Source organism: Podarcis gaigeae (genome assembly GCF_964106915.1).
Source record: "Podarcis gaigeae genome assembly, chromosome: 18".
NCBI lineage: Eukaryota > Metazoa > Chordata > Lepidosauria > Squamata > Lacertidae > Podarcis > Podarcis gaigeae.
This window is the reverse complement of record NC_139696.1, coordinates 12,063,974-12,079,469: the sequence shown is the minus strand read 5'-3', so window position 1 is coordinate 12,079,469 and position 15,496 is coordinate 12,063,974. Positions and strand designations below refer to the sequence as shown.

At 45.4% G+C, this 15,496-nt stretch overlaps 1 protein-coding gene across 3 annotated transcripts in view; it reads left to right on the top strand.

Moving 5' to 3' along the window:
* The first annotated feature begins 5,023 nt into the window (after positions 1-5,023).
* Positions 5,024-15,496, top strand: part of UPF1 (UPF1 RNA helicase and ATPase) — a 29,409-nt gene continuing 18,936 nt past the window's right edge. The window contains exons 1-2 of one of the 3 annotated variants that reach the window (XM_083720225.1): positions 5,024-5,557; positions 14,953-15,095. In XM_083720225.1, the coding sequence (XP_083576351.1) occupies positions 5,288-5,557; positions 14,953-15,095 (413 nt within the window). In that variant the 5' untranslated portion in view covers positions 5,024-5,287. The remainder of the gene's footprint in view (positions 5,558-14,952; positions 15,096-15,496) is intronic. The other 2 variants (XM_083720223.1, XM_083720224.1) reach the window with 2 other exon arrangements.

The following is a 15,496-nucleotide window of genomic DNA, read 5'->3' as shown; positions in this document are numbered from 1 at the left end:
TTTATTCAAGTTATATAAAGACAGGTAAAAATAAACAAATACAACAAAAAAAATATATACAACAATGTTCTCTTCCTTAAATTATGCAACGTAAAAAACCATAATAATAATAATTAAAAAAATCATATTCTGTTGGGCTCTACTGGGCCCTGGACTCCCCTCCACCCTTTTGGTAAGTATTGAATATTTTCCTCCCTTACGTATTTGATTTTTGATCTTATAATCCGTCGCTGATAGAGTTGTTCTATCTCCGCCAGTTCACTTTATAAGTTTTGTCCAATATATTTCCAATATTTACTCCAATTTTGCTGAAATTTCTGTTCATCTAGATCTCGTATTCTAGCTGTTAATCTATCAAGCTCAGCGTAATTTACCATTTTAACCTGCCAATCATTTATGCTGGGCATGGTTTCCGATTTCCAATGTTGTGCCAGCATAATTCTTGCGGCCGTGGTAGCGTAGAGAAATATTGTCTTGTCTTCTTTTTTAATTTCTTTACCTGTCATTCCCAGCAAGAAGGCTTCAGGTCTTTTGGGAAAGGTATATTTCAATATTTTTTTAAGCTCATTATATATTAGTTCCCAGAAGCCTTTCACCTTCTTACATAGCCACCACATATGGTAAAGATCTCCCTCCGCCTCTGCACATTTCCAGCATTTCTTATTCTTTGATCTATACATTTTGGCCAATTTCACCGGCGTATGGTACCATCTGTATAGCATCTTCCAAACATTCTCTCTCAGTGCCATACAAGCCGTAAACTTTGTATTACTGTTCCACAGCTCCACCACCTTTCGAAATCAATATTATAGCCAAAGTCAATTGCCCACTTTATCATTGTCTCCTTGACCTCCTCATCCTTTGTATGCCATTCTAGCAGCATGTCATATATTCTAGACAATGTTTTGTCCTTACCTTCTACTATCTCCACATTAAAATTTGATTTTTTTATCTTCAAAACCTAAATTCTTTTTATCCTCTTTTAGTAAATCATTCACCTGGTGGTATTGCAACCAACCAGTGAAAAAAAATTTTATCTCATCATACGGTCTTAGTTTGGGCCCTTGTTCTGTTTTTCTTAAAAGTTCTTCATATGTGGCGGTCTTTTCCTCCATATTGATTTTCTTAATCGTTAGAGCCTCTATTGGTGAGATCCACCAGGGGGTCTTCCTTTCAAGGAGATTCTTATTCCTCTCCCATACCTGATATATTGGTCTCCTAAAAATATGATTTAGGAAGCTCCTGTGGACCTTTACCTTCTCATACCAGAGGTACGAGTGCCACCCGTACCTGTTATTAAAGTCTTCCAAGTCTAGTATATCTCCCCTCTCCAATTTTATCCAGTCTTTCAGCCAAAGTAGACACGCCGCTTCGTAGTACAAGCTGAAGTCCGGGAGGGAGAAGCCCCCTCTTTCCTTCTTATCTATCAAGATTTTCATTTTTATCCGTGGTCTTTTCCCCTGCCAGATGTATTTCGCCAGGGTACTCTGCCACTCTTTACATTGTTTTAAGCCTTTGAGTATGGGGATAGTTTGAAATAGAAACAACATTCGGGGCAGAATGTTCATTTTGACAACTGCTATTCTCCCCAGAAAGGAAAGTTTCATCCTCCTCCAGGTTTCCAAATCTTTCTTTATATTCTTCCAAGTGACCTCGTAATTATCCTTATATAAGTTTAGATTTTTTGCAGTAACCCATATTCCAAGGTATTTCACTTTTTTAACTACTGTAATTTCCGCCCTTCGTTCTAAATCTACCGTTTCTTCCTTAGATAGATTTTTGACCAGCATTTTAGTTTTATTTTTGTTTACCTTGAATCCTGCCACAACTCCAAATTCTTCAATTTTTTGTAAAGCTTCTTTTACACTAGATTTTGGGTCTTCTAAAGTTAGCACGATGTCATCCGCAAAGGCTTTAATTTTATACTCCCTCTTTCCTACCTTCACTCCTTTGATCTCTGTTGTCCCCCCAGTCTCTCATTAAGTATTTCTAAAACTGTTATGAATAGTAAAGGAGACAAGGGGCAACCTTGTCTAGTTCCGTTATATATATTAAAGTATTCTGTTGTGGTATTATTCCTTATATATTGCTTCTATGCCTCTTCTGAAGTTTTCTCTTCTGAAGTTTATATGCTGTTTCTGCTAATATACAGGCCGCTAGGAGTAGTAGGGTTGGGGTTTTTCTTAGATTTTGCAATAAAAAAGCTCAACAACTTTTGTGTCCGGATTCTCACTTTCTGAAATATGGCAACCTATATTAATTGCATAAATCATGTCACAACTGGATAACAGCCAGTGAGGGCAACCCAGAAAAATAGAGCTGGTGTCTTTCTCTCTTTTTTGCACCACATTTGAGGTGCAAATCCTGTAAGTCATTAGGAAGAGAGCAAGAAGACTTTTCAAAGCCACCATCATGCAGTTTCAGTTTCTACTCTCATGATCCCCTGACTCTTGGAAAATGTAGAATCGTCAGATTTGTGACGGAAGTTGGAGGTTACTAGTAGCCCCCTACTATTAATGTGGTAGGGAGAAATAACTGAGCAGAGTTGTAGTTGGGGGAGTGCGGGGGTGGCGGCACTGGGCCCCACACCACGGGGGGCGGCACTTACAGTGCCAAGCTACGCATCTCTCCTGGGAGTGACATGGTGGCTCACGCGCCTGCAGGCTCGGGCAGCATGGGGCTTGTGTCCTCCACCACCACCCCAGCCATCCTACAGCTGAGGGGGAGGCTGCGGACCTGCAAGGCGCTGGGAGGGAACAGGGCTCGGGCACTGGGATTCTGGCGCCCTGTTCCGTCCCTGCAGGGACATGCATGCCACCCAGGCAGCCAAGTGGGAAGCCTAAGATTATTCCTGGGGTGGAGAAAGTCTCCCTTTCTTCTAACACAAGAACGTGGGGCTATGCAGGGAAGCAGAATGGCTTGGCCAAGTAAATTTTATTCAAAGTGCATTCATCTAATTCAATGAACCTGAAGTACATGATGCACTTTAAATTCATTAAATCAACTTTGAGTATGACTAGCATTAGATACAGCCCTGAATGCTGGAATCCAATTCAGGTCAAAAAATTGTAACTTTTAACACAACGCATACTTAACACTGTGGCTGAGCTCCCCCAAGAGACAGTGATGACCACGAACATAAATGGATTTTAAAGGTTAGATCAATTCATAGGGGATAAGGCTATTGTTGGCTGGGTCCTGTCTTGTGATTCCCTGTTTGGTCTTCATAGAATTGTAGAGTTTGAAGTAACCCTGAGGGTCCTCTAGTCCAACCCCCTGCAATGCAGGAATCTCAACCGAAGTAGCCATGACATATGGCCTGCTTAGACCTCTGCTTTAAAACCTCCAAGAAGTGTCCACTATCACCTGAGGACTCCGTTCCACTGTCAACTGGCTCTTATCATCATTTATTTGTGTAGACTGCATTAAATCTTATCTAAGCAATACAATGTTTAAAAGAAAAAAGATTTTTACTCCTGATGCTTAGTAAGATTCTGGTAACTTGAATCCATTGATCTTGAACACCACTACCTTTACTACAAAATAAAGACCTTATGCTGGAAATAATTATATGACCTTTCTCAGTATTGGGAAGCTTTTAATGTTTTGTTTTGTCCCTTTATATTTTGTTGGAACCGCCCAGATGCCCGAACTTTTATTGGTGGAAGCCACAGGGGATTGCAAAGGGAAGAACAAGAAGATGCGCTCCAGGAAGCAGCTCCCATTTCCTCAAACATACAAGTACAACACATATAGCTTAGTGGCTATGACTAAAAAGGCGCAGGGGACGCCTTTAAGCATGCATATTGTATGTGCATGTCTTGAATTTATGTTAGAGAGTGCTGTGATGCGCCCAGTCTCTGCAACTCAGCAGACAACAAATAATTTGGAAAGAGGCGGTCTGCTGCCCTAGCTGCAAGCATTTCTGTTTTGAACTGTTTCACAGCCTCTCCAGGACCTTAAAGGCGGGGCGGGAAGAAAGCGCCGAGTTGCGGGAAGAAAGCGCCGAGTGGATGGAGGAGGGGTCCGGCAGCAGAGCAGGGGCCCCGATCCTGCAGGCTCCCCAGCAGCAAAGCCCAGCTGCAGGCCAGCGGGAGGGGAGGGCACGGCAGCCGGGGGTCCTTCCGCCCTCCCCAAGCCCCCCTCCTGGCCTCGGGCAACCGGGCGCTACTCCCCCAGATCCAGGCAGCGCAGGCTGCAGCCCCAAAGCTCATTAACCAGCTCCCCGGATCCAATAATAATAAAACATTGCTTTAATGGGGTGCTTTCAGTGGGGCCTTAGCAATGCATTGATCTGTCCGCAGCCTCAAAATACTTGCTTTTCTTGAACTGCAGACTCTTAGCCAATCACATTCCAGGCACCGCCTTTTCCCCGCCCCCTTCCCGCGACAAGGGGCGTGGCCTCCCGCCGAGGAAACCCGGCGCCCCGTCCGCGGGAGGGTCGCGCATGCGCACTGCCCACACGCCACTTTTCTCAGGCCCGAACGTAGAAGGGGCCGCGCTCTGCGGCACATCATCCACCTCCGCGGCCTCGCCGTCTTCCCCGGGGTGGGGGCAGCAGGGGGGAGAGGGGGGAAGGGCGGGGCTTGATCGGGCTCCGGACTTTCTGATTGGTTGCTAAGGAACGTTGCTCGTGTGCCCAGACTCGCTCTCGCTCTCCGCCCCCCCGTCCCACCCCGCTCTATTATTATGATTATCCTGATTGTCTGCCTGTTTTACCATCCCCTCTTCGAATCGTGCATCCTCCTGAGAATAAACGGCCCTGATTGGATTAAATTGGGGCGAGGCGGGCTTTAAGAGCGAGCCACAGAATCCTGATTGGGTTAAATTGAAATGAGGCGGAGCTTAAGGGACGCCTTGCCCCGCCCCGTGTTTCCTCCTCCTCGCCTGGTACCTGAGAGCGATCAAGGACCCCAAACCGGTTGTGTCCGACGCGCATGCGCCCTCTCTTCACGCGCGCCCGACCCTGGCAACCCCCGCGCCTGCGCACCGAGGACTATTCTTCTCCTCTTCCTCCCCCGCCCCTTCCGCCCCTCGCGCCACTTCGCCGCGCACGTTGGGCCGCCCGCTCATTGGCTGGCTCCGTCCGAGCGTCCGGTCGGCGGCGGCGGTTGAGGCCTAGGCATTCCGCGCAGGCGCAGGAGGCGGCTCGCGCTCTTCAGTCGCTCGCTCGCTGGCTCTGAGGGGTGAAGAGGCCTTTTCTTCTGCCGCGCCGTTTGCCGCCTCCGTGAGGGGAGAAGGGGAAGGAGCCGCCGCCGCCGCCACTGCCGCTTCAGCCGCCGCCATCATGAGCGTGGAGGCGTACGGGCCCAGCTCCCAGACGCTGACTTTCCTGGACACGGAGGAGGCCGAGCTGCTGGGCGCCGACACGCAGGGCTCCGAGTTCGAGTTCACCGACTTCACGCTGCCCAGCCAGACCCAGACGCCGCCCGGAGGAGGAGGAGGAAGCGGCGGGGCCTCCGCGCAGGGCAACCCCGGAGGAGTCTCGGCAGGAGGAGGAGGAGGAGCCGGCGGGCCGCCCTCCGTCGCCCTCTCGCCGGGGCAGCTGGACGCCCAGGTGAGGCCTGCGGGGCGGGGGCGGGTGGCGACTACAGTACCTACTCGGAGAAGGCCCATTGCTTTATTATGCGGGTAGCCGCCCAGAGTGGCTGGACCAACCCAGGCAGATGGCGGAGGTGCAAATAATAAAATTACTTAATAGTAATCATAACAGTGGTTATTAGCAGCAATGGGCCTAAGTTTGTGGTCCCGCTTAGCCATGACACGCCTAACTAACACGCCTGTTAGTCCTGTCAGTCCACGCGGATGTGTTGGGGCCAAGAAAGTCCTGCTCGGAGTAGGCCCATCGAAAAGTAGCCCAAGTTAGTGGTGCCTGTTAGCTTCCATAGGTTGTGTCCATTTAAGAGCAGACCTGCATCTTATTTAGTCAGGTGCATTAATTTGCTATGGGTTGTGCCCAAGGTGAGTTCTACACAGTGTAGGCCCCTTGGAAACACTGGTTGCATTAATCATAGGATTGTAGAGTTGGAAGGGACCTCGATGGTCATCTAGTCCAGCCCCTCCAATGCTAAAGTATCCAGGACAGATAGCCATCCAACCTAGGCTTAAAGACCTCAAGGAAGAATATCAGTGGCTTGTGTCTAAGTCTTACTCAGAGCAGACCTGTTGAAAATTACATAGCTAAGTGAGTCATGCCCATTGTCAGTGGGCTGCATCCATTTAAGTTGAACACAGTAAACCCATTGAAAAGGATGGACCGAAGTTCATCAGCTGCATTAATTTGAGTGGGTTGTATTTAAGTAAGGTCAGCTAAGAGTAGGCCCATTGAAAACAGTGGGCCTAAGTCGTGTCTTTTAATGTCAGTAGGTTGTGTCCAATTAAGTCTACACAGAGTAGGCCCACTGAAAATAATGCACTTAAGTTAGTCATGTCCATTAATTTCAGTGGGTTGGGTCCAAGTAAGTTCTGCTCAGAGTAGGCCTTCTCTGAGTAGAACTTTAGACATTTGAAGTCCCTAGTACTATTGATTTCAGTTGGTCTGTGCCAACCACCACCTATTTTGAAAAAATACTTTGATACAGTATTTTTAAAGGGGGTGGGTTGTATTCAACATTAGCCCTACTCAGAATTAGACTCATTGAAGTTAATGGGCAAAACTAATAAGCTTAATACTAGATGTAGCCCATTACTTTTAGCTGATCTACTCTGAGGTATGACTAATGTTGGATACAACCTATTGAAAATTAGTGGCTCTAATTACGTTGCCTCCTTTAAGGGGTCTGCTCTGATTATGACCAACATTAGATTTCTCAGCTGTCTTCCATCATGGAACCCACATGTACGTCCCAAGAGGCCTCCTGGCCAGGCACTAAGCCTATATCTTTGGGCTCCTAACTCCAGTCACTGACCATGGTGGCTTTTGGCACTGTAGCTCAGTAGTAGAGCACTTCAAAACTCTGGTGAGCTGTTGCCAGTCGCTGTTGGCGGTGCTGAGCTAAATAGACCCAGTAGTCTGACTCTAAGGCAGCTTCCGATGTTCTTATGAGGGAGCTGAAGTCCTCCAACAACATCTGGAGAGAAACAGAAATCCCCAGCCCTTCTTTGGACATATACTCAAGTAATCCTTTGTGTGGCACTTGGGGAGGCCACAAGGGAAGGGCCTTTCTTGACCCACAATGGGAGAGGCCAAATGCAGATTTTTTTTATACCATTGTGCACTATTAAAAATAGATACATACCTATGTTATGTAGCATTTTGCTATTAAAAACATCATTTTTTTCACCCTAGAGTTGAGGCATAAGGAATTATGGGAGAATGTATAGCACACCTCAGTATAGAGCTATGTCGTGTGTGTGTGTCACAGATACATTTGTATGTGGTTAAAAGTAACTTTCTAGAAAGGAATATTGGGGAAGTGTATGCAAGGTGTTGCTTGGTTAAAACAACACTTTTTTCTCTAGGTGGAAGGCAAAAGGAATATGAAAGAAATGTGCCCACAAAATTGTTAGTGTATATGTACACTATAATAAAATAGTGGAATGGATTCAACTAAAAAAATACTCAGAGCAGAGCCATTTAAATTAATGGACCTAAATTAGTCTTGTCTGTTGTTTTCAATAGGTCTGCTCTGAGTAGGGCTAGCATTGGATGCAAGCTAGCATTTTTAGCCACAAAGAGGTGAGGTGAAGGCAATAGTGGGGGTAGTGCATATACAGTGTGTCTGTGTATATTAGTTTGTAATTAAAAACAGTGTTTTCTAGAGAGGAGGTGGAAAATATATTGGGGAACTATGAGTATCTGTCCCCAAGTATTAATGAGGATTACTGGGCAAGTTAAGAAATATTTGGGGAGGGGGTTGTCAATAATGGGCATGTACAACTTCTCCAAGTCAAGTTGCAGGGGAAAGTGAAGGAATACAAGGCAGTATGTGTGCCTAGTTTTAAAGATGGGGGAAGGAGAAGAAATAATGTGGAAGAGAGCTTCATTTGTGTGTATGTAACCTTTCCTGGTTGAAAGCTGTCTTCCTAGGGTTGATGAAAAGAAATATGGTATGTCTCTGTATTAATATTAATGCTCCTGAGAGAAGGACATGGTGGCTTTTCAGTGGAACTTGGTCACCACTAACCTGTAGCTGAGTTGGTACCAGTGTCTGTAATATTGTATTAAAGAGCCTTAGAGTGGGGGTTGACGAAACGTTTCCTGTTTGTGTGTAAATTAGGCATAAAATATTAGAGGAATTCAGTAGTCTTGCAGATAAGTCCCCCAAAGTCACAAGTCCTCAAGCTGGTACTAGTCTGCTTCTTATTATCGCTTAACCTCTAGCCATTTTGTCACTGACGCAGGTCCCTCCCATTTTTTAAAGGCTTCACTGTCTCATTATCTGAAGGCAACTCTTGTCACAGGTGACTGAGTAAATGACTCTTTACAAAAGCAGAATATAGTTGTGTAGAGTACTTTGTGGTTGAGCAGGAAACAGGGGGGGGGGAGACGGGAGGGAGCAGAGAGGAACAAATACGTGGCAAAAACAACATAACCGTTTGTAGTTAAAGCAACCTTGTAGAGACGAGGCAATATTAATATTGGGGGCAGGGCAGGCAGTAGTGTACAAGGTAGTTATAAAATGCATATGAGCACTTCCTGGATTAAGTCATTGCTCCTGCAGTAAGGACATGGTTTCTTACCAAACTATGTAAGAGCTTTATTAATGTTCTGTGGATACAGCAACAGGGAGAACAGTAGCTGAACCTCTGAATAACTGGGTGTGGTGTGAACCCGGGGGGCAAGGTGCACTCATGCTTAACGAACACATCTTCCCCACACAAGTGCCCAGCTGGCTAAGAGGAGATTCCCAGCCTGCTCTCTGGATTTCCCCTGCCTGGCTGTGTTTGAGGGCTCTGCTCTCAAACCAGGCTTTCTTACGGATCCTTCCTTTGGAGGAGAGTTTAATTGCCTTGTGTGGGTTGTTAAAGGCAGCTAAAGTTTCTCGTTGTGAAGGGTAGAACTTCTGTCTGTACAGGTGTGAGTTTTCGCAGGCCTTCTCTGATAACTTTGTGACTCCTTTATAAGAATCAAATTGTTGGCACACCTCACACATTACAAGGTAACCTTGGTGATTTGCCTTTCTATGCCTGTGCATTAATAGAGCTTGATAGATATATCACACGTGGCCTTGTCACTTGGTTCCACCCCACCCACCTTTTTTGACCATATAGATTCAGGAATAATTTCATGCACTGCTTATCTTCCCCAATAAGTGGATCTTGGTCTGTTACTGCTACAAAATGAATGTTTTGTAACCCCAAAAAAGTGTTTTTAAAATGTAAGCCAAAAGCCCTATCAGCTAATTTCCCTAATACAGTGGTACCTCATGTTAAGTTCTTAATTCGTTCTGGAAGTCCGTTCTTAACCTGAAACTGTTCTTAACCTGAAGCACCACTTTAGCTAATGGGGCCTCCTGCTGCTGCTGCGCCGTCGGACCACGATTTCTGTTTTTATCCTGAAGCAAAGTTCTTAACCCGAGGTACTACTTCTGGGTTAGCGGAGTCTGTAACCTGAAGCGTATGTAACCTGAAGTGTATGTAACCCGAGGTACCACTGTAGCTCCCTTGAACCAAGTGTTTGTTTAAATCATATTAAGTGACCCAAACTCCATTGGAACTTTATTCAGACACAAGTTTGAAACTGGTGTGTTCAGTTTGTGGAAACACTCTTCCCAGAAGCAACAGCCATATAAGGCTGATGTGAGCCTGGCTTTGCTGGTGGAGGCTGATGCAGGCATTGGTAGTCCAAAACATCTGGAAGGAGTGCCAGGCTGGTGAAGGCTGGAATAAGCTAGATGCAAGGGGTAAACACATCCATGTCCCTTCCTGAAAATCAAAGGCCTTGCTGGGCAGAAAGTACAAAACTGAGACGCTTGCATTGCCTTTGTGGAGCAAGAAGACCAAAGCAGCTGTGAAGCCCACTTGTAGCACCCAGTTCAAGCCAGCTGCAGCTTTGAAATTGACAGCTTAGTAAGCATTTCCATCCTTGTCATAGCATATGTAGCCCACTGTATGATGATGATGGATGATGGGGAGGAGGCCCCACTGCCTTGCCTGTCAGTAATCTGGACAGTAACATTTCTCTTGAACTGTATTTGCTCTAGAGATCACACACAGCAGCAAACTTTATACTGCATATTTTCTTTCTTCCTGCTTATTGTTTGTTGTTGTTACCACCACCACCCGCATGTCAGAACCTCATAAGAAATAGAGAGTGAAAGTGAAGCCCTCTTTTCTGGTCTGATGGTGGTCAAACTTGGCTGTCCAGTTTCTAATCTATTAAAAAACAACAACAAAAAAACCCCCACAAGATTTACCAGTACAGTGATATTTCGGGTTACATACGCTTCAGGTTACATACGCTTCAGGTTACAGACTCCACTAACCCAGAAATAGTACCTTGGGTTAAGAACTATGCTTCAGGATGAGAAGAGAAATTGTGCTTTGGCGGCGGCGGAAAGGCCCATTAGCTAAAGTGGTGCTTCAGGTTAAGAACAGACCTCAAGAACGAATTAAGTTCTTAACCTGAGGTACCACTGTAAACCCCTAAAAGTGTAAAGGATAGCCTTCATAAAAAAGTAAGTTATGTATAAAAAGTACATAGCAAATCCCCCACCTATCTGACCTGCTGTAACTGGTAATTCTGTGTAGTAGGTAGGCTTCACTGTGTGGAAAAAGAGATTGGGGCTGCAATCCTAACTATGCTTACTCAGGTGTAAGTCCTATTTAATTCAATGGGGTTTACTGCCTTTTAAGTGGGGGGGGGGGTTTAGGATTTGCAGCCCTAACAGCTAATGAGGAGTGAGCTCTTCGTCTGTGGTTTTTGCGTTTTGATTCATGTTTTTGAAAAGCTTTGTATGGGTGTTTTTTTGCAAACCAAGCACTACATAGTCAGATTATGTTTTAGTATGCTGGGATTCCCCAAAAACAGCTGCTGCCTTTTCCAGGATCCGTGTGGACATTGCTGTCTCCATTGTAACTGTGCACAAGTCATTCTCTCTCACACAGAGACAGATACACACAAACCTTAGCTCAGACCTTTCCAAATTGTGTGTTGTGACACGTTAGTGTGTCGGCTGCAGTGTGTAGTGTCATACAAATCCTCCCCGTGTTCCTCCCGGGGCTGGAAAGCAGTGTTAGAAACCTGTGAAAGCTAGGAGATAAATGGCGCCTTAAACCTAGGTTATGGGTGCAACAGTGGAATGTCTAGGCACACTTGTTTATAACAAGAATACAAAGCTGAAAATGACTGAACTGCGGCTAAAATATTATGTTCATTTTTCAAATGGTCTAGTCCTTCCCCTGCCCACCCCTATTATTCTTAAGGGGGTCTCTTCTCCAGTCTTATGAGAGTGGCTGGAAGTGGGGAGGCAGAAAAAAGGTCCTCCTTTCCTTCCACTATGCAATTTTAATCTGAAATCTTAGGTGCAGGGCTGCTGCTTTTTCAGCCAATCTTGCCTGCTTTCTTTTGGTTCCTCCAGGGATCATCAGTAGCCCAGAGCGCAGAAACTGCTTGCGCTAATGAAATTCTCTGTCACAAAATGCACCTAGAACAATGGGAGTTTCGAACATGGCTGGAAAGGGGTTGGTTTAACCTCCAGTTTGTTAGTAAAACTGAATTACTGTGTCGCAAAATGATGCATGTCTAAAAAGTGTGTCACCAACTTGAAAAGTTTGGAAAGCTCTGCCTTAGCTGATGAAACCCCATCCCCTTTCTCCAATACTTCAAGGTGTGTGTGTGTGTGTGGTGGTAGTTGTTTTAAGAAAAGAAACAGGTGTGTAGCTGAATATAATCTAATTACCTGTTTGGAAAGAGTTAAACATAGTAAACAATCACCCTGGGTTTTTTATAGTTTGCAGATTCTATATATTGGTTCAAGGAGTTCTCAGTGGCAAGCCAAGGTAAAAGAATCTTTTCAGATTGGTTGTTATGGTTTCTTATCTCTTCAGGTTGTATAGGGCTGCTGCTCTTTCAGCCAATCTTGACTGCTTTCTTTTCCTCCAAGGATCTTAGTTTCTTTTCAGGTTTAAAAGCAGACAGCCACTTTTCACACTTAGTCTTTAAAAAGAAGTGAGCAGAATCCATCTTTGTAATTTGGAAGGAAATCTCCTCGGCATCTATTTGAGCAGCTAGCAAGATGAAATTAATGTAATTAGCACTTCCTTTTTGCTCTGTGCCCTCTCCTTCATTTCACCGGTGTGCTGATGTCCTTTTTGCAAGACATTTGCCATGCTTGAGGGTATAAAATGTGTTTCGGTTTTGTGTTTTAGGAAGGATTTTTAAGAAGGATTTTTGTGGCCTTTAAACATAATCATGCTTGACCAGCCAAAGTGTTGGGGGTGGATATGGATAGCCCTGCACACTCTGGGTGTGGAGTGGTCTTGATCAAGTGTCCTCTTCCCAGGACTGATCAGAGGCTCCAACCAGGTCAGGATGTTGCAGAGATGTAAACTATAAAGTACTGTTAAAACACCCAGTCACAGAACTTCCTGTCAAAGACTAGTTAGGACTAGTGTCCTATACAAAGGCATGTTTCCATCTGCTTTTCGAGGTATTTACTTAGTGCAGTAGGGTGATGAACTGGCAGAAATGGCTCCCCCCAACCCCCACATTGTAGCCAGTGTTAGAAACTGAGATATATAAGCTGGGCACCCAATGGATCCTTAAACCAAAGTTACAGTCACCAAAATAGAATGTCCAGTTGCGATTTTTGGGCAAGACGGCCCTAAAGTCTTATTTTTCAAATTATATACTGACTGTGATTGATTCTCAGTTAAACATTGAATAGTTCAAATGACAACCTTGAGCTAAGGTAAGAACTTTGAGAACTTAAAGAAGAAAAGTCACTTGATCGAGAGACAGTCCACATATATATATATTTCAGAAGGTTGACTGCTCCTGCTCAGAATAAGCATTTTGGTTCCTGATTGTGCAGGTAAAATATAACTGATAGAATTCTACAGGATGTGGTATTAGTGTTTGAAAACAAGTGCTAGAATCCAAGTAGAGGCATCCTTTACCTCAACATGGCTGCCCACTGACTCCATATGCATTATGGAATACTCCTCCTTTCATGCCCTCTCACTGATTCCAGGACAGGGATGAAATTTCATTTTGCTGACTTATTACAAGCAGCCCTAAAAAGGAATCTCTCCACACATTGCTAAAGAGTTGAAGAAGGTTTAGAAGAGCCCTCCCATTAGGAACAGCTGAAATGTATCATCCCTGTGCACAAGTCAAGACTTGAAGCTGTGCACCATGGAGACACTGAAAATCAAGGGCTCTTCCCAAGCTTCTCTTGCTGCTCAGCTAGGCGGTGGGGGGCATATTAAGGGGCCCTTTGGCCCACCATGTGGAGAAGCATTGCTGGCTTAGCCCCCTTTAAAAAAATAATGGCTTGCCAAGCAACAGTAGGCTGAGCAGCTGTAAAATTTGCTGTGCTTGTTTTGTAGGTGAAAAAACTCCCCTTTTGTTGCTTTCAGCAGTGGTTTTCAGCCAGTGTGCTATGGTACCCTGGGGTGCCCTGAATGATGGTCAGGGGTGCCGTGGGCAGCACTGGCCACTGTTCCTCTTTCTTTCTTCCCCCCCCCTCCCTCCCTCCCTCCCTCCCTCCCTCCCTCATATGCTCTCTTGCATCTCTGCCTCCCAAAGGCTTGCACAGCTGTTTATTGCAGCAGCCCTGGCTCTAAGCGCCACAGGTGAATGGTGCCTCTGAGAGGCATCTCTCTTTGGGGCAAGGGGGGGCAGCTCAGAGACCAGGCGCAACAGCAGCAACTGCCCGGAGGGCTCCCAAGGAAAGGGGAGAGGAGGCTGAGGGAACACCCCCACAAGGGAGGGTGTTCAAAAAAGGGTGTGAGGCTGCCAGCTCTGCAGGCGAGGGGTGACAGAAAGAATGAAGTTGGTTAATGGGAGCTGTGGTCTCAAAAAAGTTGAAAACCTCTGGCTTACAGGACAAGTGATCTCTCTCTAAATTCTCTGTGTCCTTATTGGCGCTTTGGTGGCCTATGATGTTGAGCTGAACCTTGTGCTGAGGGTAGATAAGGAATGACGGGGGGAAAGTGGGGCCTTAGATGGCCTGTCACAGCACAGTCAGGCTTGGGAAAGTGTTTCTGGCACTTGTGGCTATTTCGAGGAATCCGTGTTTTGTGATGTGCAGCTCTTGAAGCGCAAGGCTGACGACTGACTGCGTCATGAAGAGGGGTTTGAAAGGGAATGGAGGTAGGGGGAGAGGGGCAATAACGAGAGCCAGAAGGAAATAAGACTTATGTGGAGGAGTGGGAAAACTAACTTTAAACTAAATCTTTCGTAATAAACTCTTTTTGGAAGTCTTTATAAAAGATTGTTTTATAATGCCTTTTTGATCAGGCATTACGGTGATGAATTCAAGATTCTATGCACTTGACTTCTGTGCATAAGAATTGTCTTCAGGCAACTGAAGTGGGCAGCTTAATAAATTGCTACATGGGCCAACGGCTGCATTGCAAGTCTGCCCTTCTTCATATAGCATTAGCCAGCTGGGTCTGCTCTTCCACCTGCAAGTCTGGTTGTTTGTGGGTTTTAAACAAACCCATGTGTCCAAGTCTTTTGTTCATGTGTACTTGACATTTGGCAGCTTCATCACTCCTAGCTCTTACCTCTGTGAACATCTAGTCCATGGGTAGGCAAACTAAGGCCCGGAGGCTGGATCCGGCCCAATCACCTTCTAAATCCGGCCTGTGAGTGATCCGGGAATCAGCGTGTTTTTACATGAGTAGAATGTGTCCTTTTATTTAAAATGCATCTCTGGGTTATTTGTGGGGCACAGGAATTCGTTCTTTTCTTTTCTTTTCAAAATCTAGTCTGGTCTGAGGGATGGTGGACCAGCCCCCTGCTGAAAAAGTTTGCTGACCCCTGTCCATGTTTTGCATTAGGTGAATGGGCCTGACGGCATCCTGCAAAATGGAGCAGTGGATGATAATGTGCCTAAGACCAGCCAGCTCCTTGCTGAACTCAATTTTGAGGAAGACGAGGAAGACACTTACTACACCAAGGACCTTCCAGTGCATGCTTGCAGGTAAGACTGTGTGTAAGTGTGTGGACATAATCTAAAATTCAAAGCAGAGTCTAGGAGCCACATGTGGGCAAATAATGGCTCTATTGGTTGGAGGAGGTCCTCTCACTTGCCTTTTTCGCCTCTACTTAAACCTTCATGTGAATTAACCACACACTTTGTACAAATAATCCTCTTGTGTCCATGCAGCAATATAAGTTAGGAGTCCTGGGCATTCTAGGATGTCTTTCACATGACAAGGTGGTGATAGTGGCATTTCTGAGATTTCTGAAGACTTTTCTATCTAAACTGCTGTGTTCTATTCATGCAAAACAGTGCACCCTCTTTAATTATCCCAATTAAACCCTATTTTCCTGCGTTCTTGGTATCTTTACCAGAGAGCACAGATGGGCACCTGTTGGCCT